The sequence below is a fragment of the Protopterus annectens genome, chromosome 2.part0 (genome assembly GCF_019279795.1).
Source record: "Protopterus annectens isolate FY-2018-M chromosome 2.part0, PAN1.0, whole genome shotgun sequence".
Taxonomy (NCBI): Eukaryota; Metazoa; Chordata; order Ceratodontiformes; family Protopteridae; genus Protopterus; species Protopterus annectens.
The window spans coordinates 1315696747-1315720345 of NC_056728.1; the positions used below are offsets into that span (position 1 = coordinate 1315696747).

Here is a 23599-nt window from a genome sequence, read left to right on the forward strand (position 1 = left end):
GAACAGGATTGCCAGTCAATATTGAAATCACCTAAAATTATAGTTTCTTGGGGGAGATGGTGGGTAGACCATCTGAGGAGGTTTTCTAGTGGAGGGATGTTCTGGCCAGGTGGGAAGTAGCATCCAATTATGTTGATGGTTTTGTTTTGGTTTATTTTGAGGTTGGTATATATTATTTCTTCATTGCCTATTTGTGGAGCTGAAGATTTTAAGGTCTGGATGTTTAGATGCTGTTTAAATATTATAGCTACACCGCCTCCTTTCTTGTTTAGTCGGTCTGCTCTTAGTATGCCGTAACCGATAGGGAGTATTTGCTCACTGGTAATGTGAGGTTTTAGCCAGGTTTCTGTCAGGATGACTATATCTGGGGAGTACAAGTCTATGGTGGCATGGAGTTCATGGACTTTCTTGGATATACTTCTAATATTTAGGCTTAGTAGAAGGATGTCACTTGGCTTTTTATTGGCTGTGATATGGGAGAAGTTGTGGTTTCTAGTCTGATTATGAGGATTGGGCTTGGAGATGGTAGGGCCAGGGTTGGGGTGGATGTCTCCACTTAGGGCTAGTTTTGATATGCATGAGGTTATTAGTTTTCTCAGTTTTTGAATGTGTTTGATTATTAGGGAAACTTTATGATTGTGCTCTGTGGGTAATAGGTATGGTGGGAGGGTTACTATGTTAAGTTGTAGGAATGCTTTATGTTTGAGTAATATAGTTGGTAGAATATGTGAGGGGTGCATGGGGATAGTTCTTGAGTTGGTGGGAGGAGGGAGTATATATGTATACCTTTAAGAAGATTTGTATGGTTTTGCACTTGTATATAAATACTGAGCACGTGTGAGCCAGACTGCCATTTTATAGTAAGCTGTTGAAATATAAGCATGCATGTCTGTGTAGTCCATCAGTTAATCAGTTTGTTTATATTTTGTACTGCTGCTATTCATCCTGATGTGTTTCTGTGTAGTAAAGCATATAAATGAACTCCCCTCCCTGTTCATCTTCAATTGTAAACCAAGACAAGTGACAAGGTGTCAGAATGGGATCCAGATTCAAGACCAAGAGGCACTCAGTTAATATAGAGGAATGGATCATCCCTACTGCACGTACAACTCACAAAACAGGTCAGAAACAAATTCTATGTACTAAAACTTGCTTTAATGATTACTTACTCAAGGAATATAAAAAAAGTACTCAAAATGAATTTGTAGTTAAACGAAATGTCCAAAACTGTGGCATATTGATAAAAATATTCAAAATAGTTACGAAAATGTTTGAAATAAAGTCCGAATTGCATAAAATGTATAAACTAAGGAAAATGAAAGCATTTTTTCGCTGTGTGCTACTTCTTCACATTAATTAAAGTTATTTGAGATATATGAGGTATACCATGTGTTCACAAGCTTGTGCAGTATTACAGTACAGTTATTTCGCAAAATATATCCATTTCAAAGCATATTTTGCAGAGTACAGTATTTCGAAGAGTTTATTGGAACATGAGCATGGAACCTCCTTCCAGCTAACATTACTTTGCTCTCCTCCCTATCCCAATTCAAAGCTAAACTCAAACAACATCTGGCACTAAACTAGCTTTGCCACTGTAACAAGCCTGGCTAACTCTCACCATGAATGTATATAATGTATTAATCACATTACTGTTTATTTTTTCCCCCTGACTGTTACCAGGGGTAACTCGAACTTGTGATATTATCTATTCGTGTCTGCTTATGTTGTTTGTAAATATCTCATCTGTAATATGTCTTCTTTGTTATTACTTATCTGTCTACCTTGGAGCTTTTCTCCCCGGGCCTCCACTGAAAATGGGCATTAATCCAGTTGGACTATCCTAGTCAACAAATAAATAAATTATTGTGTATTTCAATGTTATTACAAGTATTGGCTGTGTGTGCATGTTCGTACATAATTCCAAGGGCCATATTTTCAGTGCGTTTGGGCATACTTTGGGGGTATGGCTGAAGGATTTCGAAAACCAGGTCCTCTTGTCTTTGATAATAGTATAACAGAGAATTGGAGGGTGTTTGAGTAAGAGTACGACATTTTCATACAGGCTGCATTTTCTGATAAAGATGGCCTTACAAAGGTATTTATTCTATTTAATTTAGCTGTTTCAGAAGCCATAGAAAGAGAGTGTTCATTTGTGTATGCTGTGTTTGCAGAAGATGGGAAAAAACTTCATATAGTGGTATCGGCTGAAACAAGGGAAGACCCTGAGTGATTAAAACGTAAATTTAGAGAGGTGTAACCCCCAAGTGAATATTGCACTGGAAAGGTACTTATTTTACACAAGGGATCAAAAGCCTGGTGAAACTTTTGCAGCATATATAACTCACTTGAGTAACAAAGCTAAAACGTGCAGATTTGGTGATTTAAAGGATGAGTTGATAAAAGACAGACTTGTGTGTGGTATTAAAGATGATGCTGTGAGAAAGATTTTGCTTTGTGACAGTGATTTAACTTTGAATAAGGACATTGAGATTTGTCAGATATATGAGCTCACAGAAAAGTACACAAAAATCCTTACAAATGAGAAATGCACGCTTCCAGTATTTTCTAGTGCTAATGTTGACAGTATGCAGCACGTGGTTAAAAGAAACAGGCCCAAGTCTGGCATATGGTAGCAACTGTGAACCCTGCACCAGTCACTGGTAAACCCTGTAGCTTTCTAGCAAATTCCAGTGTGCACAGTCTCAGTGAAGCATGAGTGACTCAGCAAAATCAAAGAATGTACCTCTTCCCAGTTTCATAGTCAACTGTCATAACTGTGGTAAAAATCATGACTCCAAAAGAGAAAATTGCTTAGCATACCTCTCAATTGTACAGATTTTTGCCTCATATTTTTGGTCCAGTTTTCATAAAATTGTGGTTTTCTGGCAAATTAGTGGCAAATCATTAAAGGGAACAATGAAAGACATTTGAGTTTTATACTTAATACCCTTCATAAAATTCATGCTAATGCAAAACCTGTTATTCTATCAACTTTCTAAGTTTGTAAGATCAATATTTAAAAATTGTCCTTATTTTTGGACCTTTGTCCCACTTTTATTCATGACCTTGTCCAGATTATTGTTCTAAGAGGTGGAGAGCTATGGTGCTTAGCTTTTGGTCAGCATTGCCACAAATGCAATAAGTGAAATCATTTCCAAAGATTTTGTGAATCTAATAAGGCTCATTCTTTTATTAAAAGAGAACATTCAAAGAGACAGGCTGATCAATTAGAAAGCTGTGACCCTACTTTTTTATGTTGATGGTGTGTCTTCACTTAATGAAACAGTCAATGCAGTAGATTTATGGGTAAAGAATGAAGTATTTTGTACTGTTCGGATAAATGGGATACCCATGGAGCTCAAAGCTGACACATGTTCAAAGTGCAATGTTATATCAGCAGAAAGATTTGCTAGAGTATGTGCTGCTGAGAATCTTGATTTGGCAAATTGTGTGAAGCTTGTTGCTTATGGTGGTGAAGAAATTCAAACCGAAAGTTCAGTAGTGCTTTCATGTTACTCTGCTGGGAACAGCTATGACTTGCAATTTTATGTGGTCAAAAGGCACGTACAGTCATTATTAGGCCTCAGAGACAGTTTGAAAATGTGACTGCTTTCATTTAATAAGGAAGTCTACAATGTAAGCTTGAAAGAACACTGTTCTAATTTCACCCAGTCTATTTTTTCTACTTACGTTGATCTTTTTTGATGACAACTAGGCAAACTCCCATTTGCGTACTCAATGAAGTTAGAACCTGAAGTCAGCCCAGTTGTCAGACCAGTCCAGAAAGTTCCAGTACCTATGCAGAGCTGAGTCAAAGCTGAGCTAGATAAAATGGTGCAGCAAGGTGTGATTTGTCCAGTTGATGAACCAACTGAATGGGTATCATCCATGGTAGTAGCTCATAAGAAAAGTTCAGATGATATCAGAATATGTATTGATCCACGAGATTTGAACAAAGCACTAAAAAGACCTCATCAACCAATGTGTACAGTCAAAGAAGTTGCTGCTCTTATGCTGAATGCCACTGCTCTGTTTTTTCTGTTTTGGATGCAAAGAGTTAATTTTGGCAAATTTTGCTTGACTAAAAATCTTCATTTCTAACCACTTTCAGTACTCCTTTGGCAGGTACAGATTTTTAAGAATGACGTTTGGGATAAATTCTGCCAGCGAAGTCTACCAGAGTGCCATGGAACAAACTTTTTCTGGATATCCGTGTGCTATTATAGTAGATGATATTCTAGTGGGGGGGTAATGTTGAAGCCAAGCATGACAGAAACTTTCAGAAAGTTCTGGAAAGAGCATGTGAAGTGAATCTTTAGTTTAATCCTCAGAAGTGCAAATTCAGGCTGTGAGAAGTTACTTATGTTGGTCATTTATTTACCAGTTCAGGCTTACGACCAGATCCTTCCAAGCTAACAGCAATTCATGAGATGCCAGCTCTGAAGTTCAATCCCTACAACATTTTCTTCACATGGTTAACTACATAGCCAAGGCCTTTCCAGACTTATCCCAACTTTCAGCACCACTCAGAGAGTTGACATGCAAAGATGTACCCTGGTCCTGGTTATAACAACACCAAAGAACATTTGATGTCCTGAAACAGAGAACTGCCAGTCCACCAACTCTCAGATACTATGATGTTCACAAACCAGTTACTCTTTCTTGAGATGCTTCAAAGTTTGGCCTATGTGCAGTCATTCTTCAAGAGGGTAGGCCAATAGCCTATGCTTCTAGAACTCTGACCCAAACTAAAATCCACTATGCACAGATAGAGAAAGAACTCTTGGCAATTGTGTGTGCATGTTCGAAGTTCCATGATTATATTTATGGCTGAGCTATCCAAATCAAAACAGACCACCAACCTCTAGTCACTATTTTGAGAAAGCCTGTGCATACAGCTCCAGCTAGATTGCAATACATGATGCTGAAATTGCAAAACTATCATTTTTATCTGATATACACAAAAGGCAAACTTCTTTATCTTGCTGATACTTTATCCAGATCGCCCAGAAATACCACTGAACAGCATGAAAATGAGCAAGTTGATTTTGAAGTCATAGAAGTAAGAAATTTTTCTTCCACACACTTTGATGAGCTTAGAAGTCATACAGCCTCAGATCCAGTTCATCAGAAGCTCAGCCACTTTATCAGTCGAGGATGGCTGTTAAAGTAATCTTGTTTACCTCATGACTTGCAACCATATTTTCATTACAGAGAAGAGATTTTGTTTGACAATGGTATCATCATCAAGGGTCCAAAAGTGATTGTTCCAAAGTCTTTACAACAAGAGTACATTACCATCTTGCATCGTGGCTACCCAAGAACTGGTTCAATGAAAAAAGGTGAGAGAACTAGTGTTTTGGCCTTCTATGTCAAAGGATATTAAGAGAGAACTTTCATCTTGTTCTGTGTGTAATAGTACTAAGCCACATCAACAGAAAGAACCCCTTCAACTAAACCAGATTCCTGAACTACCTTGGTCGATAGTAGCTACAGACATTTTCAAATCGAATCGTCAACATTACTTGGTGTTAGTAGACTCTTATTCAAATTGGTTCAAGATTGAGCTGCTTCCTAATCTAACATCGAGTACTGTCATTACTAAGTTGAAGTGTCATTTTGCAGTCCATGGTAGTTCGCACAAAGTTATTTTTGACTATGGTATACAGTTTACAAGCCAGCAGTTTAAGAGATTTGCTGAAGAGTGGGACTTTCTCCATGTTACAAGTACTCCTGAGTCAAATGGTTTGGCCAATCATGCAGTTCAAACTGTGAAACAGGTATTAGAGAAGTCGAAATGAGACAATAGTGATGTTTTCTTGAATCTCTTGAATCTCAGAAATATTCCTCATGGTAAACATCTTGGTTGGCCTGCACAGAGCCGTCTGTCGAGACAAACTAGAACCACACTACCGATAAGTAGTACATTACTGATGTTCATCATGTTACACTGCTGCAGTCATTACATTTGGGTTATCCTGCCATCAGGCAGTTCCCCAGTCAACCTGAGTTCCAAAGTCTTGGTCCGGCATTGGTTGCTGTCGCCTCCTCCCTGACGTCAGTGCGACAGGGGTATATAAGATGCAGTCGACGCCATTTTCTTCAGTCTTTCTTGCCGTGCGGTGCCCGAAGCAAAAGCAGTTCGCAAGTGCCGGTCGGCCTACTCCTGAGATTTTCATTCCGAATCCAGAACCGAAGCTTCTACAAAGCTAAGTACCCCATTGGGGAAACTTTTTCTTGCCTCAGACCGATGTCAGCAAAAGTTAATAACTGTATTTCTTGTGGGAAGCAAATACCTCATAAGGATTTCCATTCTTATTGTATCCCATGCCTAGACCCAGACCACGATGTCACTGGCTGTTTGTTTTGTGCTAGGTTTAACAAGCGCACTATTAAACGTCGGTTTAATTTTGCCCGACATTATTTTGGCAGAAAATTCAATTACACCATGCCATCAGAACTTCCGACGACTGGCATACATAAAAAGTGCAAAGACAAGGATAGGCATCCGAGGCCCAAAACTGACGACGAAGCCTCTTCTCGGCCAGTTGCCGGTTCTCCGGTTTTCAGTGAGGCACCTTCGCAGCCCCTGACAACCGCTTCTTTAGAACCACAGGCTGCCTCTGACTCCTACGTGGAGGTGGCTGGGCATTCGGACGCACAAGATTTTCAGCCTACCGAAACTAACCCTACAGAGGAATCTGGAGTAGCTGAACAACCCGTAGCTTCAGAGGGTATTTTCAGACCTACTCAGTTAAGCATTAAATCTTCTGCTAAGTCTAAACCTCCTTTAAAAACAAAGAAACAAATACAGCATTCTCCAGGACAGGCCTCCATGCCTAAGAAACAAATGCTCAAAATGGCCGAAAACCTAATCACTCTGATCAGGGGGTCTCATCCCCCTCCTGATAAAAGGCCTAGACAGAATGCAGACTATGACTCATCCGACCAGGTATCCATCTCTTCAGACTCATCCTCAGACCCAGGATACTCCTTACCCCCTTATGAGGATTCTGATGCTGAGGAATCAATACCTTTAGCCTCTCCGCCTGAGGACTACTCCTTTGGGGAAACCTTACATACCATGAGGGAGCATTTCCATTGGGAAGGCCAGGATTACTCAGAATCCAAGAAAAGGCTCAGAGACTTCCTTTTATTACCTCAACACAGACCCCTTGCTATTCCGCCAGTGTTAGATATTGTGGATGATGTGTATACTGAATCCAGCTAAAACCCTGATTCTTTATCTCCAGCCCCAGTTAAGCCTGGCAGATACTACAGAGTCCCTGACCCTCACAAATTTCTTTATAAAAGCCCTGCCACTCACCCTGAAACTATTTCTCAGGGACCCAAAAGGGTTAAGGCCTCATCAGCAAAGAATCCAGTCCCCTCAGACAGAGATTCCAGAGCATTAGACAGATGGGGGAAGAAAGTATATACATCTGCAACTTTAGCAATGAGGGCCTTAAATTACCAGTTTCACATGCTAAAATATCAGCAATTTTTGATGTCTCAGTTGAAACAAAAAATGCTTCCAGAATCAGACCCTCCTAATTTTACGGAAATGCAGGATTTATTGCATGCAGCTGAACAAGTGATGGGAAAACATACTTTGCAATGTGGATTTGATTCTTTAGAGGCCTCCTGTAGAGCAGCAGTTACAGGCTCTGTCATTAGAAGGCATGCTTGGTTAAAAGAACATACGTTACCAGATCATGTTAAAGCAAAACTATTGGATGCACCTTTGCAGCAGGATGTGTTATTTGGAGTTAAGGCAGAAGAGGTATTAAAGAAAATGGAGGATAAGGCAAAATCTATGCAAACGGTGAAGGATTTCTTACAGGTTCAGCCTCCTCGATTTAGCAGAAATTGGCCAACAAAGAATTGGTCCTTTCCAGTTACAGACAGACCTCAAAGGAGCAGATACAGACGTCCAAGAGGTAGGGGTCAACCACAAGGTCCTTACAGACCTGGACAATGGGGTGCATCAGGCCAGAAAGAAGGGGAAGACAGGCCCCAACCATATAAAAAACTTCCCACTACAGCTGCCAAACAGTTATCTGTTGGCAGCCCCCTTGGGAAGAAAACTGGCACTTTTCTATCACAATTGGCATATGATCACCAAAGACAAATTGGTTCTCAACATTGTATCTCAAGGTTACAGGCTCCACTTTCACACTCTGCCAAGGTTAAAAGGAATGCCAAATCTGCCACCAAATCAATGGGCAGAGGCTCAAAAACAAATTACAGCACTCATGGATATGAGAGCTATTGAAAAGGTACCACCACAGGAGCAAGGACAAGGATTTTACTCAAGACTCTTTCTGGTTCCCGGAAAGGACAAAGCCTGGAGGCCCATTCTGGATCTTTCTTCTCTAAACACTTACCTGGATGTTCCGAAATTCAAACTGTTGATACTACAGCAGCTTCTTCCCATGCTGGGCAAGAAAGCTTGGCTCGTAACCTTGGACCTCAAGGAGGCATACCTGCATGTCCCTATCAGACAAAACTGCAGAAGATACCTCAGATTCATAGCTGGTTCAATGCACTACCAATTCTCTGCACTGCCCTTTGGCCTTATCTACTGCGTCCAGGGTCTTCACAAAGTACCTGGCACCAGTAATTGCATTTTGCAGACAGAAATGAATTCAAATTTATCCATACCTGGATGACTGCCTGATTCAAGCAGAGAGTAAAAAAGTTATTAAGTTGCCTAGGGTACACAGTAAATGAAAAGAAATCAAAACTAGTGCCCTCACAAGAGATAATATTCCTGGGTGCCAGCTTGAATACAATGGCCCAGATGGCTTATCTCATGCCAGACAAGCAAGGACAACTGACTCAATATTTTCAATTGCTGGCAACAAGAACCCAACTCCTTGCAAGAAAAATTCTGCAGGCCTTGGGTTACATGGCATCTTGCATACTACTAATTCCATATGCCAGACTGCATATGAGGAAACTACAATGGTACCTAAAGAGTGTCTGGTCTCAACACTGTCAAAGTATGGAAACAGTTATACCACTAATTCCTTGCCTTCAACAGGAGACATCAAAAATTGCTGATATTTTAGCATGTGAAACTGGTAATTTAAGGCCCTCATTGCTAAAGTTGCAGAAGTATATACTTTCTTCCCCCATCTGGTGGGCTCAAGCTTGTCACCTCAACAAGGGACAGCCTTTCACTCAACCCACAGCCAGGCAAACACTGACAACAGATGCATCAGATTACTCCTGGGGAGCACACATGGCAGGAAAATGTATTCATGGCAAGTGGCCCACAGGACAAAGGCATCTTCACATCAATCAAAAAGAGATGCTAGCTGTACAAAATGCCCTTATAGCTTTCAAGGACCTTCTGCATACAGAACAACTACTACTAAAGGCAGACAACACCACAGTTATGTGGTACATAAACAAGCAAGGGGGCACTCACTCTTATCCCCTCTGCAGACAAGCCATGACCTTGTGGAACACAGCTCTAATCTATCAAGTTCATCTGCAAGCACAATTCCTGCCAGGAGAAAAAAACACACTGGCAGACGACTTAAGCAGAAACATCATGGATCCCCACGAATGGAAATTGAATCCACAAATATTCAGAATGATAACACAAAAATGGTGGAGCCTGGACATAGATCTGTTTGCATCCCCAATGATCTGCCAGCTACAGAAATTCTGCACAAGGACTTACCATCCACAAGCATGGAAAGTGGATGCCCTCTCATTCAGCTGGAAAACTTACAAGTATATGCTTTCCCACCACTGCCTCTCCTTCCAAAGGTACTCATAAAAGCCAGGCAAGAAGAGCCAAATATGATCCTGATTGCCTCAGACTGGCCACGCCAGCAATGGTACCCAATCTTAAAAGAACTTAGCACAAGGACCACCCTGGATTTTGCCTCAAATCCCGCATCTTCTGACTCAGCACAACAATCAGATACTTCACAGCCAGCTAAAGACTTTAAACCTGGCTGCATGGAAGATTCCTTAGTCAAGCAAGCAATGCCTCTCTCCAAAGCTGTTATGGATGTCATTCTGGAGACCAGAAGGCCTAGTACCAGGAAAGCCTACTCGGATAAATAGAAGAGATTCTGTGCCTGGAACCAGGCTCACAGTCTTGACCCTCTTGTCCTGAATATTCCTCAGATACTATAATATTTAACTGAGATGCTGGACAAAGGCCTCTCCTTTTCATCCATCAAGATCAACGCCTCTGCCATTTCTGCACATTACAACATGGATCCACCAATTTTCTCTAATCCCTTGCTAAAACAGTACCTCAGAGGGACTAAAAACATAAGACCACCCCGTAGAGCACCTACTCCAGCTTGGGACCTCAACTTCATGTTGGAAAAATTAACTTTACCTCCTTCTGAGCCAGCTAACACAGCAGATTTAAAATATATCTCTTGGAAAACTGCTCTGCTCCTGGCAATAACATCAGCACAAAGAGTTTCAGAATTACAGGCACTAATGGCAGTGGAACCATTCATCATTTTCCACCAAGACAGGGTGTCTTTAAGAACTAACCCTACTTTTATGCCAAAGGTGGTATCAAGTGTGGCTCTAAACCAAACTATCCACTTGCCAACATTTTATCCAAATCCACAGAACAAAGGGGAGAGACTACTGCATTCTTTGGACATACACAGGCAGTTACGCTTTTACTTGGACAAAACCAAAGCTTTCAGAAAAACTGAGCAATTATTGGTAGCATATGCTGCAGGAGCAAAGGGAAAAGCCATTTCAAAACAGACTATTTCAAAATGGATAGGTCACTGTATACGTTTCTGCTATACACACCATGGGAAACCTGTTCCTAACAGCATTAGATCTCACTCCAGCAGGGCAACAGCCACTTCAACTGCCTTCCTCAGAGGAGTACCTACCAAGGACATTTTAGAAGCAGCAACTTGGAGTTCTGTGCATACCTTCACCAAGCATTACCATTTGCCTCTATACTCTAAATCCAGAGCTGGCTTTGCCACTGCAGTGCTGCAGGGCCTTATAGCCACCTCTAATGCCTTATAGAACCAGCCACCCTACCTCAGCTTTGGGATTCTACCAAAGTGTAATGACTGCAGCAGTGTAACACGATGAACATAGTACAGTTTTGTACCTACCATAAATGTAGATGTTAGAGTGTATACACTGCTGCAGTCCGGGTTACCCTCCCTCCTTCCCCTCTTATTTGCTGGTACGTACCTTCCCCTTTACTACCTATGGGGAGTATTTGCTGGTAACTTAAAGTTGTTGTTTGCTTTTCTTATGTATCTTTTATTAGCAGTTTCAATTGCCTACCTAATTTGGGGGCACCTGACATCTGGGGCAAGAAAAACTGAAGAAATTGGCGTCGGCTGCATCATATATACTCCTGCCGCACTGACATCAGGGAGGAAGCGACAGCAACTGACGCTGGACCAAGACTTTAGAACTCAGGCCGACTGGGGAACCGCCTTACGGCAGGATAACCCAAGTGTAATGACTGCAGCAGTGTATACACTCGAACATCTACATTTATGGTAGGTACAAAACTCTACTGTTCCATGTGTCAAGAACAACAGATTAGTAAAAGTCCATCTGTTGAAGAAGCACTTATCCCAGAAGTCTTATTAAGATAAGACCAGCAAACTGCTCAATCCATTACGAGAAGGGGAAATAGTGAGGATGCAGATATCCAAAGGTTTTGATCAGATTGGAGTCATGAAAAGTGTTTATCAAGAGCCGAGATTGTACATTGCGGAATCACAAGGAGTTGAAGTTAGGCGGAATCAGAAATATTCAGTACCACTGTCCGAGCCTGTATTGTAGCATCTTGCCTGTGAAAAAGACTCTTTGTCTCAGAGTGAAACAAACAAGCAAAAACTCTGCTGACACTGCTGAAGCTGCCGAGGAACTAGAAAGTAGAACAGAGTAAAATCTTCGGCATAACACCACGGCTCAAGCTGATGACTGCTGGTAAAAACTTCAGCAAAAACACCACGATTGTGCCAGATAAATCAACTTTAATAAAATGAAATAAAAAGCAGGAGGCAAATAAAAATGATAAGCGCTTTCAGCTAATATAGCTTTCTTCAGATCATGGTGTTTTTGATGAAGTTTTTACCAGCAGTTATCAGCTTGAGCCGTGATGTTCTGCCGAAGATTTTACTCTATTCTATGTCTCAAAGTGAGTTATTCAGTGTTTCAGTTCCAGAGGAGATTCCAGCAAATATCCCTGTTCCTAAGAATATTCCCGAAACTCCTGAAACTGATTGTTCACCAATGACTGTTGCTGTTGCTAAATCCAGTCCTAATTGCTATATCACTAGATCAGGTCACATTCCCAGACCATGTTCAAGATACATGGCAACTTGGACATGAACATTGTGTTTATTTCTCAATGTTTGTATAACTGCATGTCTTTTTCAGATCTTTAGAAACAAAAAGCCTCTGAGGGTAAGGTACCTGCTGAAAGCCAAAAGTTGAAATCAAGTAGAAAAAAGCTGCAGGTACTCCACGACAAACGAAGCCAACCAGTCACCTTAGAAAAAACACTGCTTTAATCAAATAAGTAAGCGCTTTCACATCTATACAAGATGAAGTCTGATGAAGCATCTTGTATAGATGTGAAAGCGCTTACTTATTTGATTAAAGCAGTGTTTTTTCTAAGGTGACTGGTTGGCTTCGTTTGTCGTGGAGTACCTGCAGCTTTTTTCTACTCTTTTTCAGATCTTATTTTATTGTGGACAATTCATTAAACCGGGAGGATGTAGATCAGTATGTATGTATACCTTTAAGATGCTTTCCATGGGCTTGCACATGTGTATAAATACTGAGCACGTGCGAGCCAGACTGCCATTTTGTAGTAAGCTGTTGAGATGCAAGCATGCATGTCTGTGTAATCTGTCAGTTAATCAGTTAATATTTTGTACTGCTGCTATCCATCCTGATGTGTTTCTGTGTAATAAAGCATATAAACGCACTACCCTGCCTGTTCGTCTTCAACTGTAAACCAAGATGAGCGACAATTCCCAATTATATTAACTGGGCCACATAGCAGGATTTCCTTACTGTGGTGGAAGCATGATGACTGAATGAGACAAAGATATGCACATAAATAACTAGGTGTCTTATGACTGGGTCTGTCTGAAGAGGAGTACCATTTATAACATAAGAAGTGGGAACAGTCTTTCTGCCAAAAACTACTATGCTGCACTATTTTTCATTTAGCCGGTACTGTGCACCATGTATGTGGATTTTCCAACTCCTGTTGGAGCTGTTTTGTAGCAATGGACAAGTGGATAACAGTGTCCATTTTGCATTCATCAGAAAACTTGGTCAACCACATTTCTGAGATATTGGTTGTCTGCAAAATAAGTACCAAAAAGGGGTTGGCCCATAACTGATCCCTATGGTGTGGTTGGCATAACAATCAAGGTATTTATCTCACATATACAAGGTACAGAGTTTGATTCTGACTTCTTGCTACTGGCTAGGCTTAGAATAGTTTGCAGACATCAGTATGAAACTATGCACCCCAATAGTTACAAATTTGCATTCAGAAAGGGAAACAGCAACTTTCACAACTTGGAATATGTTGATTAGTCAATTTGCAATCCAGCAGACTGTTTAGGGGTTTACATTAAACTTGTCTAATTTTTCAGTGGTATCAGCATGAGTGATGGTATCAAAAGCCTTGGCCAGATCGAGGTAAGCAGTGTGCACAGACTGACCATTGTCCACAGTCCCTGTAACCTTATCAATGAAGCTTACTAGGTACAGGAGACAGGACCTGCCTTTTACACAACCAAACTGATTAGGATCTAGATCTATTAAGTTGCCGTGTCTGCATAAATACCTGCGATGGCCTATTCCACAACTTTGCATATAAGGCTGGTGAGGCTGATGGGTCTATAATTACCTAGGTCAGGCATTAGCGATAAACCCTGCAGATAGGTTGAAGTTGAACAATTTCAGTAGCGATCGTCCATACTTTAAACTGATGAGAATGCAGCCTGGTATGCTGCCCAGTCTCGTTGAAGTAATATTTTTAGCCTTTGACAGGGTTTCTAAGACCTGTTTCAAGGTGAATATAAGGGAAACTAAATTCTCAGGGATAGTAGCAGGGAACAATGTGGGTAGAAGGAGAAGAGTTAGCAGTTAATATGATTGCTGATATTATAGGTATGTCCTTGGAATCAGAATGGGTGGCTCTTTTGCTGTTTGTTTTTTTTTTTTTTTTTTAATTTTATTTTTTTCTTTTTATTTTGCAGTTGCTAAATAGCAAAGCCACATTTAACAGTCATAAACAATATGGCGGCCATTTGCTTTTCTTTTTTTCAATCCTTCATAACAGTTTAATATGCTGTCTTGAAGCAGTGAGGTTGTTTTTTTTCACTGTTCTCCAAAAGAGTGTCATTGTAAGTTTTGAATATTATCTAATCAAAAGTAACATATAGTGACTATGTAATATACAGAAATGGGCAAGTACAAAGCTTACATTTGAAAAATAAATGACATAGCTAACTATTAAATAAGATAGTTCTATGGTATGACAGATTGCCATTGGCATGTACGTCAGGGACAGGGTCCCTGTTGGCTGTTTGGTTGGTAGTATTGCTCATACAGACCCCCCCCCCCCAAGGCATAGGAATTAAGTAGTGGCTGCTTACAGTATATGATGACCATCGAAACACCAGTTTGTTGCCACCAGCTTCTTCATTTCTAAGGCCTATATGCATGTACTGGCCAGTAAACTGTGATCTAGGGAAAACAGAAGACAGTCCTGGCAGAAGATTCCTGTAGTTTGGGCTGAAGCAGTTGGGAACGAGAATTGAGATGTGGCAGAAGTGGGAACAAATGATTTGAGGAAACATCAGAATACTGCACAGGGATGATTATGAGCTTTCGTTGACTGAAACATAATTCTCAGTCTGTGTTAGTCAGGGCAAGGGGTGAAATCTTTTCAGAGGAATGAAAGGCCAATCCTACATTATTTTACAGAGATTAATCCAACAGTCATGAAAAGTTAAATAAAAACCTCCTTATCACTGTATTGTTCGACTAATATCCTTCTCTGTCTTCACTTTGGCTGGACTGACTTCAGTGTTTCTACCTGTAGAAGTCACTGTTTTCAGCCCAAGATCTGCAGTAAGTCCAGCTGTAAGTAGTGTTGCTTGAGTCCTCTAGATGCATTTTAGTGGCTGCACTGAGCGGAGAATGAAACCTCTGCAGGTAGCAGTCTTATTTGAATCAGTTGCTCTACATTTGTACTGATTTTACAAAGAGCTTAATTATGACCCCTAAAGTCAAGGAGGGCAGCATTCTGAGAGAGAGATCATTTTGAGTTTATGGTCTTTATACAGCTCTCGGACATTTTTTTTTTTTTTAGATGAACTGCTTCCTGGTACAGGAGGCACTTTACAGAAGTATTGTGTAGTAATACTTAAATAAATAAATAAATAAATAAATAAATAAATGCATACAATTAAAGTACTTCATTGGATGTAGCAATATTACTGACACTATCCATGCATTGTTGCCTAGTGAACTTGAGCAGATTTGAACCTGAAAAGAGTATACTTGAATACTTCTGTAGTTACAGTTGTTTCTTTTCCAATTAAAGGTAGAGGCAGTGATTCTGAGCCGGATGTGCCACACAGGAAGATACCAGATGTGAGGAAGGATGATATGTCTGCCAGGCGGTCATCAACCAGTGAACCTAAAGCAGCCATGCCCTTTAATCAGTATCTGCCAAACAAGAACAACCCAGTTTGCTACATGCCTGCTCCCCTACGAAAAAAGCGGGCAGAGCGTGAGGAGTACCGGAAGAGCTGGAGCACTGCAACTTCTCCACTGGGAGGGGAACGACCATTCAGGTAAAGTACTGAAAGTGGCTGTTCATTTTGTATACCGTACAGTTTGGGGAGTACATGGTGCCATTAAGCATGCACCAGTGCTGGCGTTGGTTGAAGTGCTGCTTCATGTTGTCACATCAGCTAAGCACAACATAGTGATGAAATGTTCAACTGAACTGAACTCTGCACTTTTATTATGCTTGTTTTTCTACAAATGAGTATTCAGTTTCTGGATGATGTTATTTCAGATTTTAATAATGTTTGTATTGTATGGTTAAATAGGTACTATTCATACATATTTTACTGAACATTTGCTTTTTTTTCATAATGATGTCATTTTTGTCCTTGGCAACTGGATTACCTATAGTCTGCATGTTGCAGACCAGATGTGAGTTTATTTTTAGCACATACCACACCAAGTGTGGCAGTGTTGCTATGGTTTCCATATGATATTATACCTGGGTCCTGGAATATCAGAGGAAATATGCATTGTACCTGTCCGTGTCTCTGTTACAAAGTATGGTGTGAGCAAAAATGTTGGCATCCCTGGGGCGTAGTTACACAAAGTGAACATGATCACATTCAGCACACACATGGGAAAGAAAAACTTGGGTTGAGGTGATGACTTACCTCTTGTGAAAAAATTGGCGAGAGTGGCTGTGAGTATGACCAGGATTTATTCAAACATAGTTTGATTGGACTTTTAAAGTGTGGTAGTTTGTCAGCAAATTTGATGTGATCTGGAATGATGTTCCATATTTTGGGGATATTTCAGATTTCAATAATGTTTGTATTGTATGGTTAAATAGCCTTGGTTACAGAGCAGAGGTCCCTTGAAGGGGATTAAGACAATAGCATATTTTTTTAGTCTGGGGTATTAGATCTATGTCAGTTTATTGTACAACCGCATTGTCAAAACCCATATGGTTGACAATGCAGTTAATCAAAAAGCTGACATACATCCACACAACACCAACAGCACAAGCAACATTTTACAGGGGGACAAGCCCCCTGTTAATTATTTAAGCAATAACCCACGCCTGGGTGTGGGTAATGCTGGATTTACCCATGGTTGGTGTGGTTTGGTCACGAGGGCGAAGCCTGAGTGGCCAAAGAGAGACAACCGTGGGTAAATCCAGCATTGCCCACACCCAGAAGTGGGTTATTGCTATTATACAATGGCATTATTTAAGAAAAAAATACTTACTTTTCTTAAATAATGGCATTGTATAATGCCTCCTTGCTGCCCTTCCACAGCTGTCCAGTATTCTGCGGCAGTTCTGATGTACTGTGCATGCGTATGGTTAGGCAGTACATCAGAGCTGTGTGTGTAAGCAACGGAGAAAGGAAGATCTCCGTTGCTTTTTAAAAGGTGTATCGCTATGTTAAAAGAGTTTAACATAGCAAGATATCTTAAAAAAAGCAACGGAGATCTTCCTTACTCCGTTGCTTTTTTTAAAGCTGTCTCGCTATGTTAAACTCGTTTAACATAACGAGACAGCTTTAAAAAAAGCAACGGAGTAAGGAAGATCTCCGTTGCTTTTTTAAAAATATCTCACTGTGTTAAACTCGTTTAACATAACGCGATAACAGCAACGGAGCTCTTCCATTCTCCATTACAGTCCAACAAAAAAAAGACTTATACTAATGGAAAATGACCGGGCGACCAGACCTTTTCCCATTAGTATAAGTCTGATTTACAATGTGCACACTGACCAATCAGCGTGCACGTTTTGGAATATTAATGGGGGGTCATTGTATAATGGGTCTATGTCAATTCTTCGAATGCTTAAAATTTAGAATGTTACATGGTCGAGACCAAACGTTCAAAATTTCAAGTGTTCAAAGATTGAGTTTCAATGGCGCCATACGGTGCAGATAGGGAGAATTTTCCTTTTCTGCACTGAAGTGCACTCTTGGAGTTGGTATATTTAAGTAGGGGGGGGTGTGGGGAGTGCATGGGGGGCTTGCCCCTCTGCTCACACTGTTAAGGTGTGTTTTTCTTTTTTTTTTTTTTTATTTGATATTCGAACATCCAAATGTCAAACATTTGGTCTAGACCATGTAATGTTCAACATTTTGGATGTTCGAATATTTAACATAGACCCAATTATTTATACCAGTTCCGAGATCACACTATAGTGGTGAAAGGGCAAATTTCCCAATCCTCACTGTACCACAGTCTCAGTCAGAATGGTTTAACAAATCAAATTGTCGACCATATGGGTTTAGACAATGTGGTCCTTTAACTGATTGATACAGACCCAGGGCATTTACCTGGGTAGTAAATAAGTTTATATGCAGATATTAATTGTGACTGTTTTAGGACTTTGCTTAATTGAACCTGTGTTGTTGTATCAAGGCTTGGCAGTGGTGAGTTCTAAGTGTTGTGTTAGTGCAAATTTAGGAATTTTATTATAGTAAGTGGCTACTTTGGATTCAAGAGTGGTATTTAGATTAGTTAGGATAGGTGAACATACTTAACTTTGCCATGAGTTGTATATGCACACATTAGTTAATAATTCACTCAAATGCACATACACATGAAAGAAATATGGGACGAAAAGCTACTGTTTTACACAAATTGTGCAAAAAAAATAAAGAAAATATGCAGTTATGAAACCAGTGATGAGAGGAAAAAACTAGTTTAGAAAACAAACTAGTGAGATGTACATTTTGACATAGAGCAATATACTATTCAGTGTTTGATGTTATATGTAGGGAATCTCTTGAGAAAAGGAAAATATTAGCGTCTATTAGTATAGTAGTGTCAGGTTCACCTATTATTAGTGCCATATGTATGCAGCCACCTAATAAGTGACAACTGAGACACAGTATGAAATTTCAAAATGACCAGAAACTAAAACTGCAGCCAAGGCTTTAGGCGCAGTGACTATGACAAAACTCGTTCTTCATTTTAGAAATCAAGACCTTGGCACCATGGGATGACATGTGAACATCCATGCCTTATTTCAGGAACTCACTTTAAACTGGACCAGTATAAGTGGCAAGTGTAATATCCCAGTAAATGCAGTTTGTGTCATTGTCTGGTCTTCCACCTTTGCACATCTTGAAAGAATGATCAGAGGAAAAGGCCACATTTAGCCCTTGACACTGTGTGTGTGTGTGTGTGTGTGTGTGTGTGTGTGTCTAATGTGATGATGCAGCTACTGTTTTCTTCTTATGATCAACACATGAACAACAAAAAACTAACCAAACAGCAAAACCATAAGCATTAAAAACACGAAAAAATAAATCTGAAACACAGAAGTAAATTATAAGTGTTTTTCAGGGTGGCAAGTACCCCTGCTTCCCCTGATGGTGTGGAAGCCCCACCAAACTTGTATATGCCATTTCCATTGTATATGCCATCTCCATGAATGCAACAGCTAGATAAAGTGAGAAATCTCCCAAGGGAATGGAATCATTGCTAGTACACACTTAAAAATTGCAACAACAGTAGCTTCCTATAGAAAACAGCAGTTAGCATTGTGCTTCTGTGACTTGTGCTTTGGGCAGTTAACGCTGAAAGAATTTCACTTTGAACACCTGTACGTATATCATTCCATTTTCATGTTTTATTTATAATGTTTTGTTAGCTTCAGTTTGGTCAAATATAGCATTTTATTGCGTGACTAAAGGCATTAAAGTATAATGAATAAGCAAATTAACTACAATCACACAATCACACAGAGTTACTGTTACACATAGATTAGCTTAAAGTCTTCCTACACAAGGGGTGCAAGAAGACTGCCTGGCAGAGAACTGCATTAATTAAATATGATTTTAATAAATGTTTTGGTGGTGCACACATAAAATACATAATTTTCATGATTTGTAGCACCTTATTTATCCATTTACATCTACTGTAATGGGAATACTGTGTCTGTACAGCTTGACAGGTTTACGCGCGCGCACGCACACACACACACACACACACACACACACACACACACACACACACACACACACACACAAGATTTGTTTATTTATCCTTTGTTGACCAGGTTGGTCTCACTAGGTTACTGGCATCTTTTTAAGGGAGATCTTTTAGATGTACATGAGCTATCACCAACTCAAGTAGATGGAGCCTCAGTTTAACATCTTATCCAAAGGACGACACACTCAGGAATGCAGCATCTCTCTTATGCTGCACTCCAGTGTCATCAGTCAGTTTACCTGGTGTGGTAATAGAACGGGCAGACTTCTGCACCAAAGGCGAGTGTGCTACCTGTTGCACCAACCACTGACACTGATAATTCATTCAGATTTTCAAGGTTCCAGTGATATTATTTTTTTCATTTTCTAGAAAGACGCACAATACACTCATTCTTTATAATTCTGCTTCCTGTTTGCAAACATTTGAAAGAAAAACATTAGGAGGGCTAACATGGACACTTAAAAATTGGTTGGAAATGTTCCAGAACTCTGTGTGCCTAAGCAAGTATTTCTTTATTTATTTATTGAATGTAGTAACCTGGATAGAGCACTGATCATAGTTGACCAGTTTCAGCCTGGGAGAGATTATGACAGAGGAGAATACAACAGGGCAATTATAGTAAAGAATCAAAATGTAAATGTGTCAGGAATACATACAAGGTAATGTGGTTAGAGAATTGCAGAATGCATTACAACGTGGAAAGAATAAACAAATGTTTAGGAATATACAGATACTACTCAAAGGATATGCTGCCTTTATATTGTTAAAGATAGTTTTTAGACAAATTTTGGATTTATTAAGGAGGTACCAAAGAAGAGGTAATGGCTGTGGGCTGAATTAGAAAGTTGACGTCATTTATAGAAATCTACGGACTAATAGGCATTTATGTATTTTGCTATTGAAATAACTACATTTGTGAAAGGAATGGAAGTACATCTTGCTAAAAAGATTGTAAGCTGAAGTGTATCAGTTCAAACAAACCAAGTGTCTATTGTGACAGTCTTAAGTCTTTTATGGGATACCTATGGGAAACAAGAAAAATGAAGGGGTTGCAAATAAGACAAAATGAGGGCAATTCTAATAACTGAATGAAAATTCTTATCTTATGAAACAGCGTGTATGCAAATCAAAAAATAACCACAGCTATGTGCTATATTGTGTGTAGCCACAACTTGATTTACTTTTGTGTAAGCCCTAAGTGGTGTGTGCGTGTGTGTGTGTGTGTGTGTGTGTGTGTGTGTGTGTGTGTGTGTGTGTGTGTGTGTGTGTGTGTGTGTGTGTGTGTGTGTGTGTGTGTGTGTGTGTGTGTGTGGGGTGTGTCTCTATACATACATACACACACATATATATATATATATATATATATATATATATATATATATATATATATATATATATTAAAAGAGACAAATTGACAGACAGGCAGAAAGAAAATTATGATTAGGTGGTCATTAACACACTGATGTGTTTGTTTTATTGCAGATGCACATGTACATATAGTGATATAGAACACATACATATTTAACTACTAAATTTGTAAATAAAACAAGATTTTTTAACTTATAATGGGAGATCTAATGCAGAGCAATTAAATCAGAATTAAAGGTATAAACTTCAAAAATTTCTGATTGCTGTCAGTATTGATTTTATTTATTTTTATTTGAAATTTGATAACTGGATAAGTGGACTGATCACCTGAGCATTTACAGCTGTTACTTTTGATACAGAATTTTTTCTGGACATGTGTTCCTTTCCCACCAGGAATATATGTCTTATACCTACAGCTTGCAGAATCAGAATGTAGTGCAGTCTGTGAAGCTATTATTCTGACATATTTGTGTAAGCCTGCATTTGGTGCCTAGTTATGCAAGGCAGCATTACCCTCACTTTGACAAGTCTTAATAAAACCTTTGGGTCTTTGTTCTTGAACCCGTAGAAATGTGCTGCACATAAAATTGCTGTTTCACCCTTAGAAACTTGCGTGCAGCTCAACTTTGTAGAAGGCTGATCCATTTTGCCTCTTAATGATACAGATATCTGAGTAGTTGCAGTTTGCCCTCAGTGATGTTCAGGCACCTCCAAGTCCTGCTTCAGTTTTTTTTCCTTTGTGGAAATTTACAACACACACACATATATAACAGTATATCTTTCCTTACTAGAAAAATGTTTAAGATGTTAAGTCTTCTTTCACTGTTCTTTGGACAGTTCCCAATACTGTTTAGATTTTTTCCTATGTGGAATTGTCTGTACTGTCCAGAATCCTTTATCCTGCACACAGCCAGCTGCATATATTATATTTTCCCATGGCTCGAAGCAAGATTTTATATGCTACTGTCTGTTCTCAGTGGTTTCTAGCAATCCGCAGTACTGTATCACTGTTACAATGTAATAAGCCTCTGTCCTAAACACACATGCATGTGTACAAACTCACACGCACACACACACACACACACACACACACACACACACACACACACACACACACACACACACACACACACACACACACACACACACACACACACACACACACACACACACACACACACACACACACACACAACTAATGGAGCAGTTCCCCATGGAAGGCAGCCTTTAATGAATACTGTTTGGTTCTTGTATTCTTCATGGTGTTCTTAGCATTGTTTGGTTGTTACAGTATAATGTGAAATCTTTGACCTGCTTACAAACAGCAAATATATAACAAGTGCAGTTGCTGCTTACTAAACCCCTCAGTGCTACTGTGATCCTTCATTTGTTATTAAAACAAAAGAAGGACTGATTATTGTTATAGGCAGTGTATTCTATCATTGTTATCCAAAACTGCAATGATACAGTCTCCTGTGACTTTTATTTTTAAGCAATAACTTTTTGTCTTTTTTTTTTTTTTTGCTGTCCAACCAGTATTATTTTGAAATTAAAGTATCTCTAGTGATAAGGGCATTCTGGCTACCTGTGTGATCCTTCACATAGTGTTATAGATTACTATTAAGCAGTGAAATCTTCTGTGTCCAAACAATTAATGATGGTGCTTATTCACTGTTGTGATATGCCTTGGATGCACTGATCTGCTATGTGATAGGCAGAGAATACAAACAGAATGCTAATTAGTAGCATGTTATCTCACTTAAAGTGTGATTTTCCAACCTTTGCTTATTCATCACAGCATCTGATAAGTCAAATGCTGCGATAAATTTTCCTACTTACCTGTCTGTTTTTATTTGGGCCGTGGTTTAATAAAAAACTTTTAAACTTTTTTATTAAACCATGGCCTAAATAAATTTATTGTTTCTCTCCATGATGGTACCTTAGGGTAGCATGTACCATAGTGTTTAATGGCTCACTTTTGCAAATGCATCATGGTGTGCCCATTAAAGTCTATGGACGCAAAACACATTTTTTTCTGCACTGATGACACTAAGGTTTAAGTTCGCTATTTTTCCTCAGTGATGTCATTGTATGAAAAATTGATATTTAAAAAGAAAAGTTATTTTCTTATTAAAAAATAGCATCTGAACATGTTCTATAATTTGCAGAAGTGCTGTTCACGAGTTTATGCACCACATATTCTGATGGAAAGGTAATGTTAAAAACATTTTTTAAAAAATCACTTTAAAATAATTTACTGATGTTTGAACACGTTAAGTTTGCATCATGACATCTGGTGCATAAAGTGTTAAACGGTACTTTTCCCGGTTAGGGAATATTTTTGACTTCTATTTCTTCACCTGGAAAAATACTATTAAAATATCCATTTTCCATGTGCTGACATCATTAAAGAAAAGCAGGGTACATTATTGACAGCTACCACGGA

General features: G+C 39.4%; 1 protein-coding gene across 6 annotated transcripts in view; it reads left to right on the forward strand.

Moving 5' to 3' along the window:
- LIMCH1 (LIM and calponin homology domains 1) overlaps window positions 1-23599 on the forward strand; it is a 1973196-nt gene that overhangs the window by 1378247 nt on the left and 571350 nt on the right. For all 6 annotated transcript variants that reach the window (XM_044061504.1, XM_044061502.1, XM_044061501.1 and 3 more), the window contains exon 8: window positions 15614-15866. In XM_044061504.1, the coding sequence (XP_043917439.1) occupies window positions 15614-15866 (253 nt within the window). The remainder of the gene's footprint in view (window positions 1-15613; window positions 15867-23599) is intronic.